Source organism: Falco punctatus (assembly GCF_963210335.1).
Source record: "Falco punctatus genome assembly, chromosome: 6".
Lineage (NCBI taxonomy): Eukaryota > Metazoa > Chordata > Aves > Falconiformes > Falconidae > Falco > Falco punctatus.
Genome location: NC_137585.1, coordinates 84583889 through 84599873, shown reverse-complemented (window position 1 = coordinate 84599873; position 15985 = coordinate 84583889). Strand labels below are relative to the sequence as shown.

The 15985-nt window shown below is 36.4% G+C and overlaps 1 protein-coding gene across 11 annotated transcripts in view; it reads left to right on the top strand.

The window, feature by feature from the left end:
• Positions 1–15985, top strand: part of GRM8 (glutamate metabotropic receptor 8) — a 394972-nt gene that overhangs the window by 167747 nt on the left and 211240 nt on the right. For all 11 annotated transcript variants that reach the window (XM_080393919.1, XM_080393910.1, XM_080393920.1 and 8 more), the window contains 3 exons: positions 11308–11443; positions 11916–12070; positions 13330–13467. In XM_080393919.1, the coding sequence (XP_080250045.1) occupies positions 11308–11443; positions 11916–12070; positions 13330–13467 (429 nt within the window). The remainder of the gene's footprint in view (positions 1–11307; positions 11444–11915; positions 12071–13329; positions 13468–15985) is intronic.

Genomic DNA, 15985 nt, shown 5'->3' with positions numbered 1-15985 from the left:
ATTTATTTTCTATGTACATAGATGGTACCTGTCATCCAAGAACATATAAATACCTTTTACTCATTTCTATACTTCAGAATCAAAACTATTTCAGTGTTTTTACCCGTGTCCCATCATTTTTACATTGTTGTTACATGCCTTAAAACAGACTAACGTGTTCAATTTGCAAGCTCTCTTCTATTGCAGGCGTAGGTTTTCTGTACGCTTCCCTGCTTCTTTCATTAGCTCTAAGTTCTCATGCCCATTGCAGCCCTCTAAGCATGTCTCCTGTTTAGTCACTTTTGACCCGATGCCTTTTTTTTCTCTAGGGCTTTATGAATTAAGCTAATCCTCATTGCAGCATGCTTCAAGAAAAGACTAATTATGCACTCACTCCTAAACTTCTTCTCAAGAGATATTTTACCACTTGGATTTAAACACACAGAGACATCAGGTTCCTTTGACTTTGTTCTCTGATCCAAATCTCACAACACGGTGCCACCAACTTTCTTAAAGCTACAGTAGCTGTGCAGCCACCTTTACGTGAGTTACATTTTAGAATTAAGGTAGGCTTCTGTAGTTTTATTTATGTGGAAGGGTATGGAGTGATTCTTGCTTACTCACTAACTCATTCCTTTATTTTATTGCTGTGTTATAAAAGAAGTATGGCTGATTCTTAATATCACTATATCTGCAACTGGTATAAGAAACATAAAGAGCTGAAGCAATATATAAGACTTAGCTTTATTATCTTCTTATTTTATAACCCTCAATGGTAAGAAGACAGCACATAAAGTTCATTAATAATTTTAGATCCTAATGGTGTTCTTACTCAAGCGTCCAGTTCTCAAAATACTTTAAAGTCAGATCTATGTAGTTAGGTACCAACATCAAAACAGATATATTAGTTTTGCAAATGTAACTTGCAGTCTGGGTACATAATTAAATAAACTCAACCTTCCTAATTTGCATAAGAAAAGGTTACTTAACTTATAACTTAATCACATAACCTAATAATGTACAAGTTGTGTTTGGAAGAATGAGGGAGATGGATGACCATTTTTGATAAAAAAAGGTGGAATCAGAGCCAGTTGTAAAAAGAAGTTAGAAGCATTAAACTGATGAAAAGAAACATTTTATTTTTTTTTTTAGTAATAAGAATTAGAAATAAGTGGAGAAACTTCTGCAGAGGTATGATACACCCTTCATACCTTGAAATGTTTGGGGGTTTTAGCTATATATACTTCATCTCAGATGGAAATTAGCTGGTTTCAGACATTATAGGGTAACATCCTTTGACCCCCTACACATGGAAACACTCAGAAATTATATTTCTATTTCATCAGAAATTGTCATATAAAAAAAAATAAAACACATACTGAATTTTTCTGTAGTGAAAATGAAACATTTCTTTCTCAAATGTTTAACTTTTTTGTCTCAGTAATGCTTGTGTCATCTTGTCCTGAATAAAAAAAGCAAAAAAACCCTCTCAAAATTATACTTTTGAAATAAACCCCCCACATTTTATCTTAATGTTTTAATATTGCTAAGATAAAAGGAAAAAAATAAAGCTCTATGTCTTGTCATTCTTTAAAAATTTGTCAAACAAATGCAAAATATTCCAATTTTAATGAAACTGCCTTTCCAAAAGCTAACTTATGTCTTTGAAAAATATTCTGGTCAACCATAAGTGTGGAAGAGGCCAAGTTAGATAATGACAATTGTGTCTTTGAGCCTGAAAATCTTTTGTCTTTTAGTTTAATCCATGAACAGAGCTCTGTTTTGTAGACAATGATGTCACCTCCGTAAGATAATCGTGACTTGGAAGAGAACTTTAGCTTGCTGCTGCATGGCTGAAGTCAGCATGGCTCCTTATGGCGACTTCCATGAAATCAGACTGGGCTCTTTGAGCACCAGGTTGCAAGTCAACACTTGAGCAATGTTACTGTGAGCTTAACTTTAGTTCAGGCATGCTATGTGGAGAGTTTAGGCAGTAAAATCCATTACATCCGTGTGCAAGAATTTGTTGTAGGAGACTGTGAATCTATGTTGCTTCCTGGGGTTTAGATTTACCTACAAGGTTCCCTGTCAGAAGTGATCCCTTCTTGATTTTCTTTACAGATTTGGGCTTATAATTTCATGTAGAGAAACCCACAAAATTCTCTTCCCAGTTTCAGACAAAAATTAGTTGACTGTTGTTTTGTTTTACCTCAAATCTGAGACTATCTTTTGAGTGTCATATTAAAGCTCAAGCATCAGTAAACTCAGACAACTCAGTAAAGTGAGTCTTTACATGCAAACTCTTTTGGTAGTTCAAATTCTGAGAAAATAAATATTTGGTGACTAGAGACAACCTTAGCTAAACAACGTATGCCTAATTTTAAGAATACTGATACGAGATACTAGACTGTTTGGTTAAAGGAATGCATAAAGAAAGATGGAAATAATTGCTTTTACCACCAACCATCTGGAAAATAGCAAAAACCAGAGGGGATTAAGTTTTTTTAAAAAAATAATCCAGTGAATACAAGAAATCTGTGGCCATTTTATGACCACAAAGAAGAATGTCCTCACTTACAAAAGCAGACCAAAAAGTTTCAGAATGAGAACATTAATCACTGCTGTTATTTTTCTTAGAAGGCATGATTAAAAGTCAGGTTCTGCCACCTGTGTACAGCATTTAAGTGCAAAGGAGGTGACTGAAAGCCATCTCTGAACACCATGACAGCAGTAAGAAGCATGCAAGGGAAAATTAGGACACCAGCCTACCATTAAAACCAGGCAATCCAGGACAATTTAACTGAAAACAGTCTTTCATAGCACTGATAAAATGCTTAAAATAAACAGGGTGGGGAGTGGAATAAAAAAATGTTAAATCAAAGATCTCTGTAGGGAACAAATATCCTGAAAGAGGAAAGTTTATATTTATTTAGAAATAACTGTTTTTACAAAATCCAGCCCTTCTTGTGGTGGGGTTCCTTTTCGTGCCTAAACATAGTTGCAAGGAATTTTATAAGCTCCTGTGTCATCTTCATGATGTTGAATACACCCATCAGGGATTGTGACTTGGGACCGTTCACTGACTGTACTTGGAGGTAAACTGGCAATATTTATGCCTGACCCACCTCTAGAATTTTTTGAAGCATTCATTTGCATTTAAACTCCCTAAAACACCAAATCCAAATGCTACTCAGACCCATTGGTACTGAGAATTTTAGAGAAATGGAGGAAAGAATAAGGACCATATTCAAGCTAATTTTCAGAGAAAAACTCATTAGGTAACAACAGTCCAGGTTTTGTGTTCACACTGTTACTTTGTTATGAATCAGTACTGATATTACTTTAAAAAAACAAAATTGGAAATCTTTTAGAATTTAGACATTTATTAAATTTCTTTTCATAACCTAAATTTTCCCAGCCTTTAGAAAACAAACAAAAATAAGGCGGCTCCTTTCCTCAAGAAGGATGTACCTGGCATGTAGACAGAAAACAGAAAATAACAGTATATTTCTTTTTTCATATTATACCTCTGCAAGTTCTAAATCTGCAAGTAGGAAGAACCATGTTCCCCCAGAGGGAGATACTCATACCCACTGTGATGATGAAAAAGGACATAGCTGTGAAAGCATTGCAATAGCTGACCAGTAAATGTAAGTGGAGACCAATTTCAATTACATTCTTTCGGCCACAGACTGTTTTGAAGTTTAACTGAGCATCCCGTGTCCTTTATGAAGTAGTTACACAGTGATTCACTGTGGAGAGGAAAATTCCTTTCTCACATCCTTCCAGAATTCATTCCTTTCAGGGCTTTTTTTTCCTGGGTTTGTGTTGTTACCCATTCATAAACATCTCTACTACAGAATTTTTCTTTTAGCCTCTCACTTCAAAGACTTTGGATGTTGGCTTTCATTTACACAAATAGCACTGAAAGGTGAGAGGATGAAAAATGTGGATTTTTTGTGGGTTTGGTTTTTTTTTTTGGTTTGGTTTGGTTTTGGTTTTGTTTGTTTGTTTGTTTTGTGTTTTCTTTTAATCCTGGGGAAAAAAAAAAAAAAATCAGTAATTTGGTGATGGTGAGAATGTCCCTTGCAGTTATTTTCCATCAGATGGTGATGTCAATGGAATCTGTAGTGGTACATTCAGAACTGATTCTTCTGGGGGGAAAATATAAAAAGAAAAAAAAATCCCCTACTATTTAAAATGGAAGTATAAAATAATTGATCTTTCTTGCTTTGTGACACCTTAAAGACAGACTCTGATGGCTGAAGTCGATAGCCAGTGGTCTCATATGGAGCCAGAGCTGCTTTTTTTCTTTCTTCCTTTTTTTTTTTAGAATGAACATCTGTTTTGCTCATGATGTAAGTATCTGTGGGAGCACATATGTTTGTGAAATACGCATGGCTGTGTGCCTGCAAATACATACAGGAATGCAAAAACCCTACCAGGTTTAAAAGGAATAGGTGAATTGTATTTATTAGAATATTTTGTGTTCTTTTGTGGTCTCACTGAACATCTTCTAATGTTTTGGGTTTTTTTTTCCCTACAAGAATGAATAAAAGGAAGAACCAACAAAAAACCTAGCTAAAAAGCCTTTTCTAAAACACTGAAATAAATGAAAGAGACTTTGATTTCTTAAAAGCTGTTAGTTTTGAGAGAAAAAGCTCACGACTGTAGATGACATGTTAGTGAAAAAGTACCATTGACCTGCTTGTTAAATAAAAACATCTTTGTCATAAATAATAAGCAATTTAGAGAAAATGCATTTTTACTTAAATAAAGTAAAAAATACACCAAGGTATGGGCTTAAAATGCAGAATGTTTTAATCTGTTAAAAGATTATAACAAAATCTCTCATTCTCCATTATGATTTAGTGTATTGGATACTAACTAAGTGCCACTTTCGTGCATTCAGAGTGAAGTATTCATTATTTATTTTTTTAAATTATTTTCTTTTTATTGCCTTATATCAAAAAGTATTGCCACTATTGGCTGAAGAATTGAGTGCCTTTGCAAGAGTAAGTGAATTGTTTTCCGAGTTATTTGGTGAGCTTCTGAGGAAATGAAAAGCCACAAGATTTTAGGATATTTCCATACTGCAGTGTAGTTGGTGACTGCAACAAAGGAGGTGTACTGGAGTGAGATTTTAACTAGATTTGGACATCAAAAGCAGTGAAAGTGCCGTGACATGGACTTCAACAGGAGAATAGAGCCGGTAGAAGGCTCAGGTTCTTATTCATAAAGCTATGCTACCCTGAAGTCCGTATAGCCACATTGGTGATCGTATGGTTTCTTGAGGTAAATTGAAGGTAACTCTGGAAAGAATGCATGGCTGCATTCAGACCTCCCAACTGCAGTACTTGGCATTAAGGAGACATTTAAGTTTTGAACAATTATTGCTTGAGATATTTGATCTTCAGCTTATAATTATATCTTCCTAGGTGTCACTCCCTGTTAACTCATGCTCTATAAAATTATTGTTAAGCACATCTAAGGATACACAAGAGGATGGCAGCAAGCTGGTTGTTTAACAATTCCTAAAAATTCCCAATTACTAGCATCACTGAAAGTCCCATGAAGAACAGTCACTTCCCTCATTTTTCTTTAACATTCAGATTTCTTGGAGTTCAAATTTATCAAATAATGAACTGTCTGCTCAAGAATAATGTCTTGATGGATGCACTAAATCACAGGGCTATCCTGATTTTTGTCAACAGAACTTAAGTGTGGAGCATCTTATTGGTTTTGATACCTCCAACAACCTTCATGCTGAACTAGGTTCTTGACAATTGGAACAAACTTTCAATATAACAAGGTCTCGATTTTCTAGACTTTCAATGTAACCAGGGGAAGGACTAGAAGAGGAGGAGAAATGCAGTTGTCTGTTTTCCCTCATATTCTCTTGCATCGTGTGATACTGTCAAGAAGTGTGCAGTCCCCTGTCAGACAGAGGCTGTGTCTGCCCGCACCAGCACCCTGTGTGCCTCACAGAAGAGTTTCTTACTGAGGCTTCTTCTGAGTCTCTGACATCTGTTCCTCTACTTGGAATAAGAACTTATCTGCCTTTACATATTTCTGTAATGTCTTCTGGAAACTTTCCACAGGCCTGCATTAAAATTTTCTTGGCCTAGTGACCAGTCACATATAATTCTTCATCATCATCATAAAAATAAATAAATAAATATATATATATATATATACTTGAAGGCAGCTGTAAAAGTCCTGCCAGATAGGACGGGGTCCCAGATGTGCTGTGGCTATTTGTCATGAGCTTTTTTCAGGAAAAATGTGATTTGTGATGAAGCTGCCATGAAATAATTTTCTTGCAATGATGTATACTGAGTCAGGTGAGGTATGTCTCCTTATTGTAAGAAATAGCTTACCAAAGCAAGAGCATAGCTTGATCCTTTCCCCTTTTACAATGGTAAGGCTAGTTATGTACATGGGGAGATAAAACATCTTAGAGGCTAAACTGGTTCAGAGTAGTATGATCATGGTCCCAACACTGAACAGACTTGAACTGAAAACTATCTTCAGCTTTTTTGACACAAAGACAAGTGTCCTTTCTTGTGCATCCTAGTTACTTGGTACTTAGTTGGTCTAGAATGTAGTGCTGGATCCTAGCTGGGGTAGGAGAAGACATGGCCCCTGTATTATTTATAGCTTCAGCTTTCAGTCTTTGCTTCAGGAAATTAATTTGTTAGCTCAAGTTTTCTACCAAGTCTGCTTGCTATTTTTCAAATACGCATTCAACATCACTTTTTCTGACACCCACCTCCATATATTTAAAGTATTTGATAAATTTACAATTAGCATGCCATCTTGTGACTTCAGAACCCATGAGAGCTAAAATGAATATATATTATAAAATCATCATAAATTTAACTGCCAAAATAATATAGGTCATACATTTAACTTTGGGGTTATTTTCTCATTGATAAAATCATTGTTGTAAGAGCACAAAAAGAAAGGGAAAAGGTCATAGATCCAGTGTACTGACAGTATCTTCAAAATCTACCAGTTTTTTGTTTGGTGATAACCTATTTCCCACAAGCTGTGTTATACAGAGCCCTGTATCACATTTGGTACCCAGCTGTTAGAAAGAAGATAAATGGGTATTTATCATCACTGACACAGTGCGGTTGGTATTAACTGTTTTATTCCTCAGATCAAGCTAGGATGACTGAATACCACCTTAGTTTTACAGATCTGAGAACACGCAAAAGAGGCTGAGCACAGTTTGGTGCTAAGACTTTCCCCGCCCCCGCCCCCCGCCCTCCCTCTGCCCCCGAGTAGCTGAAGAACTACATTTCATCAGTGTCACCTTAATGTCTTTAAAATGTATGACAGATGCAAACCCTTAATTTCACCTCCTGTGCCATACACGCATTAGAGAATGGGTACAATTGGGATAGGTACAATTACCGGTATCTGTTCCTAGCTGAGGTACCTGAAATGAGGCTGTCTGACTCCCTTCCTGGTCCTAATAACATCTCTTGGTGCAGCCCTCCGTGAAGCCTGTTCATAAGTCCTTGTAATTGACTGGTTTTGAACACAACATTTCCTTTTTAGTAAAGAAGATAGTTAGCTCTCATTTCCTTATACAAATGTTAGATTAATCATCATTTCAGCCAAGGGAAATTTAGACCAATGCATTTTTTTAGGTACATCCCCAGACAATGGAGGATAACAAACATTTTAGAAACCAGCAACAGGGACAAGCAGTCATCATGCTAAATCAGTCAGAAATGCTGGCAGAGTGAAACATGTAGACGTTATTTGTTCTTATGATTCACAGTGATAAATCCTTCAGGGGCATTAGGTGTCTGAACCATCTGCCCTTTGGCATCTCTGCAGCAAACGGTAAATCCATTGGTATCACATGTGAGACATCTGTTCTCAAACTCTCTTTCTTCTTGATTTTGGGAAATCTCTTTTGTTCACCCTTCATAAGATTATTGCAACTACAGGCCTTAAACCCTGCCTTTTTGGTACCTCCGCTAGCTGTTTTTGAGTAATAGTTATTCCTTACTCAGTTTGCTGGCTCCTATGAATCCTTTTCCTAGACACTCATCTCTCTCTGTGTTTGGACTCTTAGTCCAAGCTGTAGATTTCAAAGGCAGGAGGGCACTGAGAGGTTAGACGTCGTGTTGTAAGTACCTTTGTGGACCTAGCATTTCATCATTAGCTGAAAATTGATACTCTGTTGTTTGTTTGAGCAACAGCTGTATATGCAATACATAGATAAGGATGTACACAAAGTGTTTTGTGAGTTGGAGATAGTTTACACAACTCATTAGAAATGTAGCAACAAGGCTGAATGTATTTTATTGTGTTCCTAGTAGGACTTAATACATTCTTCAATCTAGAGATGCTAAGATGTGCAGTATGGCCATGATTGAACTTGCTGCTGTAATGATGGAATGGTGTTGCTTTTACACCATTTTGACAGAAAATAGCTTTTTTAGATACCGCAGTTTTTCATTGCTTGCTATCCGTTCCATACAGATTGCAGATGGCTGTATATCATGTATTTTAAATATATGCATTTTGTAATATTTGAGTTTTGGTTTTATGTGAGAAGAATGGTTTCTGGATTTTTTTTTGTTGTTGTTGCTTTTTTTTTTTTTTTTTCCTGAGGGCCCTTGCATGAATAGAGATGGTTGAAAAATGCATTCTCAAAATTTATGAGGTAACAAATTATTCCTTTACACAATCTTTAGGACATGTTTTACTTTTTGTGCCTGAATGACTCTGGGGACTGTTGAGAGCTTGGCATTGTTTTCCAATTTTATTTTTTAGCAGTGAATTGCTGATTGTTAAATTTACAGGTGTCTGCTAAGTACTTCTTTTACCTTTCAGCGTCTATCAGGTCGAGCGTCTATCACGATAGTGTAATATCAGTTTAGAAAACTAGCTAAAGCTTTTTATAGTACAGTGTCCATACTTTCCTTGCTGGATTGTCAAAGATACCCAGTGAATAGGGTATCATCTGTTGTTATTGGCAAATTAGCTTTCTGTCATGGGGAGCCAGGCTATTCATAAAAATATGAAGAAATGCGTTGCCAGAGAAAGGCATTATATTCCATTTTAAAGCAGATAGGAGTAAATTATTTATGCTATCTCTTTATACTATTTCTATAGGGTTAAAAATATGTACAAATAATTTTTGTTAGAAATGACAAATTTATGATTTGCAAATATTATTTCTTTCATGTAAAGCAGAGAAGAATTCAGGATAAAACTATACTGTAGTATGGATCTCTCAATCTAATAAAATAATAATATAACATCCTAAGAAATTGCTGCATAGCTAAAAAAGGTGATACGTTTGCCTGTGACTAAAACTGACCGATTTCATTTGAAAGTTGTTACTTTTATATTGGCAGCTGATAATTCCATGCTTCATTTATGCCATGTCTAAACTTGATTCAAACTTAGGATCTGACTGTGCAGACAACTATAGACGTCGATGAGATTCTGCAAAGGCAGAACAAAACCCGATAATGGATCCCCAGCATTTTCTAAACCTTACATGGACTAGACTAGAATATTTCAGTTGGAAGGGACGTACAATGATCATTTAGTCCAACTGCCTGACCAATACAGGGCTGACCAAAAGTTAAAGCATGTTGTTATTAAGGGTATGGTCCAAATGCCTCTTAAACACTGCCAAGCTTGGGGCAACTTTGAACCGTTCCCACTCATTCTTTGAGTAAAAGAAATAAAAAAGGCTTCATAAGTATGTTTATTTTGTTTGTCTGCTTTGCTTAAAGATTAGATAAATTCACCTTGAGTAAGCTAATGCAAGAGACCTCTGTAACATTGTCAGGTAGCTTTATATCCCAAGCTGCAACTGGCTGGACCCTTCTTTTTGTGCAAATTGTACCACTGACAGTGTGTATTAACCTAGTTTGTGAAGTAGTTTGGGAAAGCAGTAGGTTGACTTTTTGATAGGGAGGGGGAGACTGTTGAGGAAGTTGGAAGGCCTCCCCAAATACAACATAGTCATCTCACTGTGATTGGTTCTCCAATTAATTGTGATATGTAGACATGTATATGCCCTGAATGATCTTACACATCAGAAAATAAATACCAGCATTCATTAAAAATAGAACAGCTCTTTTAAAACACATTCTTATTCTTACTCACACTGAAAGCAGTCTTCAGTGTAGAAGCATTTAGATGCTGAGGTGCAAAAATCATCATTTTCTTTGTCTTTATTTAGTGGCATGTGTCTTTTTGTTAGAAATAAATATTTTCTCATTGCCTTAATATTCTGGTTTCATTAATTGTTAGATTCACCACGAGTCTCTTATATTGGGAATAACAACAATCAAGAGAAAATATTGGTGGGAATTAGATGTAGCAGTACAAATCAGGCAATAGTTCTTAAAGAAAAAAAAAAAAAAAGTAAATCCATAAATAAGCACGGAAAGATCACATAAACTGGTAACAATCTGGACTCAGTGCTCCATGAAACAAGCTCAAGGAATTTCTCTCCTTGTGTGCTCAAACGTAGATACCAATGCCATAACTGGGAAGCAGAGATTCCCCTGAACTGGTGTATGAAAGCCATTAGAAATCACTGAGTTTCTGTCAAAATTTGTCCCTTTTTGCAGGACAGGTAAAACATAAAGATTTGAATTAGCACTTTCCTCCTTCTGTCAGGAAGAAATATAAATATCATCTCTGAGTTTGTGTTCGTTTGCTGATTAGTAATTTAGAATATTCAATGACAACCCAAACCCTTTTAAATAATTAAGACAACTTAATTAAGACTGTCATAATAACAATTAGAAGGGATCTGTATGTATTCGTTCATAAAAGAACATTTCAAGTTCTCTACTCGATTCTGTAACCACAGCATTTATTGTTAACCTTCTACTCACTGTTGAAAAAGCAGAGGTGTATGATAGTACCTGGTACCAAAAAGCTGCATTACAAACCCATATCAAATTGCAGCTCCCACAGTTAAATGCAATCCTGTGGCAAGACTGGATTCTCAGCTGCCATAAACTGGGGTAGGTCTGTAGAACTCAGTCTAGCTGTTAGTGTGTGGTGCTTGGTGATGGCTCAGGATGGTGTTTAAAACTTTATATAAAACCTTAAATTAATAGGTAAATGAGTTGTACTCCTTAATGCAGTATTGTGTGTGGAAACTTGTACAGTGCATATTTCAAAATTCATAGATAATGTAACTTTTGGCTGTGATGCTGTATCTCAGATTAGCACCTTGCTTTCTTAGCCTGCCTGGTTAATTATGGATCATCTGAAGTGTGAATATTTAATGTGCAAAAATTCTTTTTTTTCCTTTTAATTTTTTCTCAGGAGGTGTTTGCATTGCTCAGTCACTCAAAATCCCTCGGGAACCAAGACCAGGAGAATTTGAAAAGATCATCAAACGCTTGTTGGAAACTCCAAATGCTCGAGCAGTGATCATGTTTGCGAATGAAGATGATATTAGGTGCCCGTTTCCTAATTTTGTGTGCTGAAGATGTTTCACATCACAGAGATGCTCAGCTGCCTGGTGCAGAATAGAGCAATGTAGGAGTTTTAGATTCAGTCCCCTGTAAAAATTCTTGGAAATCTCATGATAAGAAATTGAGTTCCAGTTATATACCGTACTGGTCCTTTATTCTGTGGAGATCTAACTGATTCCTAGTTCCTAAGAGTACAGCTCCAATAGATTATTATTTAGTCACTGAAAACAAAGAAACCAAAGATGCTAGAAAAATATGGCTAAAGATGAAACAAATTAACTTGTACAGTACTGTAACTTGAATTCACTACAGCTGTTGTTGAATATGCTTTAGACTGTGAAAACTATTGACTGGTTAGTGTGAGCTTACTTATGCATAGCCAGAATTAATGCTTGGGTTTCTCAAATCGTTTGTAAATGTAGTTTGTTTAATTAGTCATTTGTTGTTTGGTTGCAGGCGAATACTGGAAGCAGCCAAAAAAGCTAATCAGTCTGGACACTTCCTCTGGATTGGCTCAGATAGCTGGGGGTCAAAAATCTCACCAGTTCAGCAACAGGAGGAGATTGCAGAAGGAGCAGTAACCATCCTGCCCAAAAGAACATCAATAGATGGTAGGAATGTACATGGCACAGAATTCTCATTTTCTGACAATGACCTAGCACCCGAGTTCTCTTAAAAAAAATAATAAATTAATAAATCATGTAGTGCTTGATTACAGGGAAATCAGGGGAAACTTTCCAACTAAGTAACTTGAGTTGGGCTGATCCAATATTCTTTCAATATTTCTGTTGAGATGAGAAGATGCTGAATCTGCAATTAGGCAATCATGTAATTATCTAATAATGAGAACATCTGTAGGGGAGAGCTTCTTACCCTTAGTCTGGTGGTTCTTTGGGACAAAAAAGAAGAGCATTGGATGGATGATAATGAGTCAGCTCATTCTTGTGGGAGGAGATCAATCTAGGCGCTGCTTTCCTCTCATAAAGTTACTTTAAGAAGCCACCTATATTAACAAAGTTTCTGACTTGTTGGATGAAGTGCCAGTTGTTGGTTTGAATCACTTTATTCCTGGAAGGGTACTGGACATAGTAACATCTCTTACTGTCTGGGTAAGCACTCTAAAGTGGTAAACGATTAGAAAAACTCAGCATTATTGATGCTACTTGGAGAATTTAGCCATATGGAAATATTTGTAAAGAGCTTAATCCAGATGGTGTGTGTTAGTCATGATTTCTTTATGTTTGCTGGGTTGTAGGGGTAAGGCTGGTGCAGAATCTGATCAGATTTAAGCAGGAATCTTTAGTTTCTCAGCTGGGCTCATTAAATATATAAATAGAAGCAGAATTTTAGTGTCCTGAAAGCGTTCTGGTTCAACAGAGTGGTACCCAGTCATTTTAGATGGCCGTGAAATGAAATTTGTTTGGGTCACAGTTTTTGAGTAGTGATTACAGTTTGTCTAATGTCTTGTAGGTATCTAATTCTCTATTTGGTTCATCTGTGTATTAAAAATTTAGCTGTTTCCCTAACTATATGGTGGGTTTCTTTGTTGGGTTTTTTTTGTTGTTGTTGTTGTTTTGGTTTGGTTTGGTTTGGGTTTTTTTTATATATTATAGAATTCTGCTGGAGCTTTAGAGATTTTTTTACTGCAGTAGGTATTTAAAGATCTTGTTCTACAGCAAATACAGGTTAACAAATATAGTGCCTTTTTAATGCTTAAATACTACTATGCTCATAAAATATCTTATTATAGTAGTTTGTACTTAAAGTTTTTCTTGTTCTGATATTTATACAAAATCTGTTGTTGTCTTTAAATGACTAATTTTATCCTGTATCATATTTTAATGCTTCTTTCACTTCCCTTTAAATATAGGATTTGATAGATATTTTCGGAGCCGAACACTTGCTAACAATCGAAGAAATGTATGGTTTGCAGAATTTTGGGAGGAGAACTTTGGATGCAAGTTAGGATCACATGGAAAAAGAAACAGCAACATCAAGAAATGCACAGGTAACTGTGAAAGTAAGACATTATCTATAAGTTGCTGGAGTGCAGGAATGGAACTGCTTTCTTTTCATCACTCTTCTGGCTCCCTTCAGTACTCCAATACATATTATTGTGTTGTAAAAGAAGTGTGACATTTTTTTCTCAAACCTAAAGAAAAAATCATGGACAATGTTTGAGAAAGTTAGAAGTTAATTTGCAGAAATCCAGTGATGGTACAGATCTTGTTAAAAACCTGTGGCTGTGGTTAAATTCCATTCATGTTTCAATGACCTTCTCTTTCACCCCATCTATAGTTGTCAATATGATATTTTATTTTTTTTTTTAGTGAATGGGCACATCACAGTAATTCTCATATTGTTATCCCTGAAGCATATACAGAGAAAATTAAATTGCTGTTTAAACTATTGAGGTCATGATGATGGGTCAAGTCATGAACTCCTTATTTAGTTTACAAACTGTGTTTAGAAGATGGAGTTAAAAATCAAATCAATATGTTCTTATTACTTGTCCTCATGTGAAAAGAACAGGATTCTCTATTGTTATAAAGCTGAAAGTCTCTGTGAAGTTTGAGCAAAAACTGTGTAATTGGCACTGGTGTTCTCAAACCTGCTTGCTGAGGCATCAGACCCAGACACTATTGTCATGACAGCTAGTATAGCCGTTGCATCAGTAGCTCTGAGTTTCATCTCCTCTATGACACGCTGGCTTTTTGTTGTCCCTTGCAAAAGTTATTACAAGACTGTTACCTTTAGTTTTCTGTGACTACAGCAGACTATGTTACTACTTGTGTAAATAGTTTTTTTCCTAATGTCAGGGCTCCCAGTGTTATTCCTTTAATTACTGCCACCACCCCCAGCATTACTGGCAGTGGCCACCATCTCGGTGACTTATGGCAGCAGCAATACCTGATTTTCTGCACTAAATATGTAGGTTGCCAATGTGATTTGATTTTCCTGGCAGTGTTTTCCTTCACCAAATAATATTTTCTACACGGAACATGAACATTTTTGTTCTTTTGCTATTCCAAGATTTCTGGCTGCCTGGTGACACCGCCATGCAGCCTTTGTTATGGGGGTGCCCTTCCTAACTTTCTGCAAAAAGCTGCACACCAGCACCCCACTTCTCCTGGGCTTGTCAAACAGACATGCCGTGCAGTCTCCAAGCACATGCACCATTATTCCTGCACTTCCTGAACCACCAGATTTATTGTATGTGTACTGTTCCATCGATTCAAAGACTTACTGCACTGGGCTTCGCAATGCACAGATACATCTCACAGAGAAATAGGAGAGACATGCATGCACTCTTTCATTTCAACACTGCTGCCTCATCTTCTGCCTTTTACTTCATACACCACAAAAGAAAAGGATGATAGCTCAGTGAGGAACTGGATAAATTAGCTTATTACTCTAATCCTTTACTCCTTGGCCTTGATTCATATAGCAGTAATTCATGGCTGGGTAGTTACCCATGTCTGGGAAGGGATTTTTTTTTTCCCCCCTCTTCCTATTTTAAGTGGAAAATAGATGCTTTTTTGAAGTTCTTCAGGTGGAATGAGTGGTGTATGTGCTGAAGTTTGGGAAGCTCTAAATGTTACCACAGATGGTTGTATGACTTGTCTCAGCCTCGTCACATCTGTCAAATTGAATTACCAAATGAGAAGTAGTATATAAAGTGCATAGGCCATATCTTGATAGATTCAAAGTAATTTGCGATTTGAAATAGATATCCGCATATTTTATGAAGCAAAGTTATGGTATGCTCTCTGTGCCTGAAAACAGAAAGAAAACATATTTTCTACACCAGAAAGTTAACATAGTATCAAGGGATAGGATTAAGATGTGAGCAGTCTCATATGAAGGTTGCACATATATTAGTACCTGCTGGGGAAAAAGGTTATGAATTCTGCAAGCAAGAGTACTGCCAAGTGATAGGACCCTTGACTAAAACTGTGCTTACTACAATAAAAAAGATGCTTGGACAGCAGCAGACCTGAAGCAAGCTGACTGGTTGATTGTGTTCCCTAGACAAAAAAAATTGTCTAACTCAAATTTAAAGGGTTGGATAGCAAATGTAACCAATATTTGTTCCTTTTAAATAAACTGAAACAAGACATGCGGATGGAAATTTGAACTAAAACTCCTGCGATTTAAGGAAAAATGCTCGGTGGAAAACGGGGGGGTGACATCCCCCAGTCTAATCCTCGAGAATCGCAATGGTATCTTGACTACCCCAGATCATTTGTCATGCCTTCCATGCACAAAAAGAGGCAGCAATGAAATCCTGGCTGGTTCTTCATACCGAAGCACTCAAAACAGATGAGTCAGTCTACTGTGATCTTCTATGTCTGCTAAAGTTTAGAGGGGAGAATATCTCACCCATGAGTTTATCTTTCCCTTGAAAGGCCAAAGCAGACTTCATAGCCAAGCCTGCTCTGAAATAATGGCAGTAAATGAAAGAAAATAATAAACCCTCAAATTTCGATAAAGTATATCTTTACATTTAATTGTACATTTAATTG